This window comes from Diceros bicornis, chromosome 7 (assembly GCF_020826845.1).
Source record: "Diceros bicornis minor isolate mBicDic1 chromosome 7, mDicBic1.mat.cur, whole genome shotgun sequence".
In the NCBI taxonomy this organism is placed as follows: Eukaryota; Metazoa; Chordata; class Mammalia; order Perissodactyla; family Rhinocerotidae; genus Diceros; species Diceros bicornis.
In genome coordinates, this window is record NC_080746.1 from 12,532,192 (window position 1) to 12,537,349 (window position 5,158).

The 5,158-nt window shown below is 35.6% G+C and overlaps 1 protein-coding gene across 1 annotated transcript; it reads right to left on the reverse strand.

The window, feature by feature from the left end:
- Nucleotides 1-3,503: 3,503 nt before the first annotated feature.
- LOC131407856 (putative olfactory receptor 8G3) lies at nucleotides 3,504-4,442 on the reverse strand. Its single transcript, XM_058544457.1, has one exon. The coding sequence runs from the start codon at nucleotides 4,437-4,439 to the stop codon at nucleotides 3,504-3,506; it is 936 nt and encodes a 311-aa protein (XP_058400440.1). The 5' UTR covers nucleotides 4,440-4,442.
- Between the last annotated feature and the right edge of the window lie 716 nt (nucleotides 4,443-5,158).

Consider the following 5,158-nt stretch of genomic DNA (forward strand, 5'->3'; position numbering starts at 1 on the left):
CATAGTGCCTAGTGTTAGAATATATTTACTCTATCATGCTCTTTTTAATTATTAAAACATTTGGTAACATATCCTTCTGTAATAGTACCTAATAAATCCTATATATTTGTTAATATTTTTTTCTCATTTGTAGTGGATGTCCTTCTTCAAGGTCCTTTATCTCTTTTTTTTGTGATAGAGTCCTATCTCCACTTTGGAAATTATCTGATATCTATTCTAATATTTTTTTCCAGTTTTAGTGATATATAATTCACATAAAGCACTGTATAAGTTTAAGGTGTACAGCATAATGATTTGACTTACATATATTGTGAAATGATTGCCACTATAAGTTTAATGGACATCCATCATCTCATATAGATTTAAAAAAAGAAAAACATCTTTTTTTTTTTCTTAGGATAGGAACTCTGAGGATCTACTCTCTTAACAACTTTCAAAGACAGTCATGCACTTCATAACTGTGATATGGTCAACAACGGATTGCATATAGAATGGTGGTCCCATAAGATTAGTACTATACAGCCTAGGTGTGTAGTAGGCTATACCTTCTTGATTTGTGTAATTACACTGAATGATCACACAACAATGAAATTGCCTAGCGATGGATATCTCAAAATGCATGCCCATTGTGAATTGACGCATGACTATATACAATACAGCAGTGTTAAAAATAGTCGTTACATTGTACATTACATCCCTGGTACCTATTTATTTTATAACTAGAATTTTGTACCTTTTGACCATCTTCTTTCAATTCCTCTTTCCCTCACACCTTGCCTCTGGTAACACAAATTTGATCTCCTTTTCTATGTGTTTTTTTCATTCCACATACAAATGAGATAACACCGTATTTATCTTTCACTGTCTGACTTATGTTATTTAGCATAATGTCCTCAAAGTCCATCCATGTATTTTCAAATGGCAAGATTTTTTTTCTTTTTTATGGCTAAAAAACATTCCAATGTGTGTGTATGTATATATATTATTACATAGTATATATATATTATATAGCACATATAATTTCAATTCTGTCAAGATATATGTTCTAACTCAGGATAAAGTATATACATATATATATACACAGAGAGAGAGAGAGAGATTGAATTATACCAAGACTTATGTTATACAATTACGTTAGTGTGAATTTTTACCTAGATTTAGTGAGCTCCACCTTGAGAGTTCTACCATTGTCAATCCTTTTATTTAATAATCCAAGCTAGAAACTTGTATTCGTCTTCATGCTTTCCTCTACCTTCAAGTCACTTCTCTTCAGCCATGTTTGAACAATAAAACTTCTTAAAAATCTCTTGCAAGTCTCATTCCTTTCTAGCTCCACTATCACTGACATTCAATATCTTTCCTAGAATAATCAAATGGCTGCCGACTGGTCTCTTTGAATTCAGCCTCATTCTTTTTTCATCCGTCTTTCACACCAACTTAAGTGTGATATTACTAGCATGGAAAATTAATTGTAAGGTTTATAAATCTGTCACTTCTTTATTTAAAACAGTAGAGAAGAGGGGGCCGGCCCTGTGGTGTAGCAGTTAAGTGCATGCGCTCTGCTGCCTGCGGCCCGGGTTTGGATTCTGGGCGCGCACCAAGGCACCGCTTGTCGGGCCACACTGTGGCGGCGTCCCATATAAAGTGGAGGAAGATAGGCACAGATGTTAGCCCAGGGCCAGTCTTCCTCAGCAAAAAGAGGAGGATTGGCATAGATGTTAGCTCAAGGCTGATCTTCCTCACACACACACACAAAAAAAAGTAGAGAAGAAAAAAATAGAAAAATGTAAGCAAAACTTTTAGCAGTTTCCCTCACTAAAATAAGGAATAATGTCTTACAGTGACCCAAAAGTGATTAATGAACTGCCTTTGCCTACTTTTCTATCCTTGTAGCTTAATCATATTACCCTAAATATGACATGTCTTTCTGGGTCTGCGCAGGTTTTCTCTAATTCCTTGATGAAACTATTACCTTTCAGTTACACTATATTTTCCATATGAGATCAGGCTCCGGTAAGTCAAGACTCAATTTCCAGTAATTCAAGCACTCTTTTGGTTTGTCCTCTGTTGTTCCATTTGTATATATGGCAGTCTCTTGGATAGAGAACTAGACAAGGAATCATATCTAAGACAGAAGTTGTGCTTGTGGCCATTTTCTCCTACTTTATAGGACTTATAAGAATTAAGTTAAATAATAAATGTGAGAGCTCTCAGAAAATGAATGTCCTACTGCAATAAATGAATGGATAATAGAATACAAGGATGGTAAAGTACAATATAGGCATGTTATATATTTTAATCCTATATTTGTAAATGTAGAAAACACTACAAGTTATCTTGCTGGAGAATAATACAGAACAACATCCAAAGAATATTGATCTGGCAATAATGAGTAGCATGGTTTGAACTGGGGAGAGACAGAAGGCAATTGAGTACTTAGTATATCATGTAAATTCACAGATACAAGATGTTAAATGCACAGAAGCAAAAAAGAAATATAATGAAGGAAGAGAAGAGATGTTTTGAAAATAAAATTGGCGTGAAATAACAACTGTTTGTAAATTATGAGTCAAAAGAGCATGAACCACATGAAAGTGATATAACGTAGCAGGATTTTTGACTTTCATGAGCAGTTGCCTCATAAAAGCCATAGCATTACTGGTACAAAGATAAGACAGGATTGTTTGGGCTGCTTTTATACAAATTGCTGCTATAATAACTTGAGTGTCTATAATGAGAGTATAATGAATCTCTAGTTTTTTTCTATTTGCTTTGAATAGCACATTTGAAAGATTTTGATGATTTACATGATATAAAATGAGATAAAGTTAAAATAGCATGGAAGATATCCAGAGGTTAGCAACACAGTCATATAGATAACTGGAGATGGGTGCTGTGTAGAGGGGACTTCTCAGGAAGTCCTTAGACCTACCCAAAATTAGCTGGGGCCAAAATAACGTTTTCAGTAAAATCATAAGTTCAGGAGCCAAACATTTTAGGCTTGATAGCTTATTATGTTTGGGACCCTGGACATTTACTCAAACTAAAAAAAAAAAAAGTCAATTACTTTATCTTTAAAAAGGGAATAATTTTAGGTTTTGTCTGGAAGGAATACTTTACATATGAAATAAAGTGACCTATTTAAAGTTTTTGGCAAAGTACTTCATATTTTATAAAATCTCAGTAATATATATTGCTACTATTATCTTCGTAATCAACATCATCATTTTTGTTCTTATTGTTATTTGTATTATTATTTAAAAATAAAACTAGGGCTCCTTTAATCCTCTACAGTGTTTGATTTTATTCTTAGTATTTGATTCTCCATGCATAGTAATTATAATATAGGTTTAAAGAAAGTGATCTGGAGAGAAATTTTGGAGATGTATTGTATGGGAAAGAGTCACTGAATGTCCAAAAATTTGCACAAAAAAAGTAAGAAATTACGTATTTCAGCAAACCAAAGACCTATTTCTGATATGACATCATGACCTTGATTCTGTTCATGAACCTGTTCTACTGTTCAGAATTTTCTTCAGGGCAAATTTGACATCCTTATTCCTCAAGCTATAGATGAGAGGGTTCAGCATGGGCACAAGGATGGTATAAAACAAAGAGGACACTTTCCCTTGGTCCATGGAGCTCACAGATGATGGCTGCAGGTACATGAATGCTAGGGAGCCAAAGAAAAAAGCAACAGCTGAGATGTGGGAACTGCATGTGCTGAAGGCCTTGGATCTGCACTCAGTGGAGTGAATGCGAAGGATGCTGGAGAGAATGAAGATGTAGGAGGCAAGGATAGTTAAAGTAGGAGTCAGGATGTTAAATGCACTCAAGCCCAGAACCAATGATTCATTGATATAGATGCTGGAACAAGATAGCTCCAACAGTGGAAAGAGATCACAGAAATAATGGTTAATCACATTGGTCTTACAGAAAAAGAGTCTCAACATAAAGCCTGTGTGGATTGCAGATCCAGTGATGCCCAAAATATAAACTCCCACTGTGAGCCAGAAGCAGATGTGATAAGACATGATGACATTGTAAAGCAAGGGGTTACATATGGCAACATAGCGGTCATATGCCATTGCAGCCAACATGTGACACTCTGCAATAGCAAAAGCGATGAAAAGATAGAGCTGAGCCATGCATTCAGCGTAGGAAATGATGTTCTTTTCTGTCACAAAGTTCACCAGCATTTTGGGGATAATGACAGAAGACTGGCAAAAATCTATGAGGGACAAGCTGCTGAGGAAATAGTACATGGGGGTGTGCAGGTGAGAACTGAGCCCGATCAGTGTGATCATGCCCAGGTTACCCCCCACCGTGACCACATAGATTCCTAGGAAGAGGAGGAAGAGTGGAAGTTGGAGTTCAGCATGTTCCGTTAGCCCAGCGAGGATGAACTCAGTCACTGTGGAATGATTTCCAGCGTCCATTATCTTCTCAGCAGGTTCTAAGTATAAAAAAAAAAATGGGTGTAGTTCAATGTGTGTGTATGCACAAGTGTATGCGTGTGTGAAAGGGATAGAGAGCATCTCTGTGGAGATAATTATTTTATCCCTCAGCAGAGGAGATTCATAATGCAGGTATCTCTTGAGTCTCTTCCACTACTCCAAGGCAATCATTCTAGTTGACCAGAGAAAGAATCATAAATTCAAGAAATTTGTAATTAATATATTTCTAATTTTCAAGAGAAAAGACAAGTTTTTAGATTTATGAATCAGTTAGTTGGAAGGTCACTAGTGTTATTTCTGAAGGCTCTTATTTTCTTCCTATATTCTATGCATACACATTAATGTCCTGCGTGTCAAATGAGATAATGATTAAATTTCATTTGACTCAGAATAAGAAAGAGTAGCAAATGATTTCTACAATTAATAAACATAGGACTCATAAGTCTGTGAAAATTTTTTGGTCTGCACCATTTCCTTACTAGAATTCCAACTCAAAATACCTGATGGACTGGGCAACTACCAGTATCATTCTACTTGAAATTCTGCTATTCTGTATGTCCTGGGTTCCTTTGCCCAGGTCTACTAGCACATAAGGCAAGACTATAACATACTTATATCTCACAACAACTTTTCCAAGAGTAAAGAACTGTCTGTCTTTGTTTCTAATTTGAATAATCCCAGGGGAGTAATACAATGGCTTA

Excerpts from the sequence above, each read along its gene's own strand:
- LOC131407856 (XM_058544457.1), bottom strand. The coding sequence starts at position 4,439 with ATGGACGCTGGAAATCATTCCACAGTGACTGAGTTCATCCTCGCTGGG.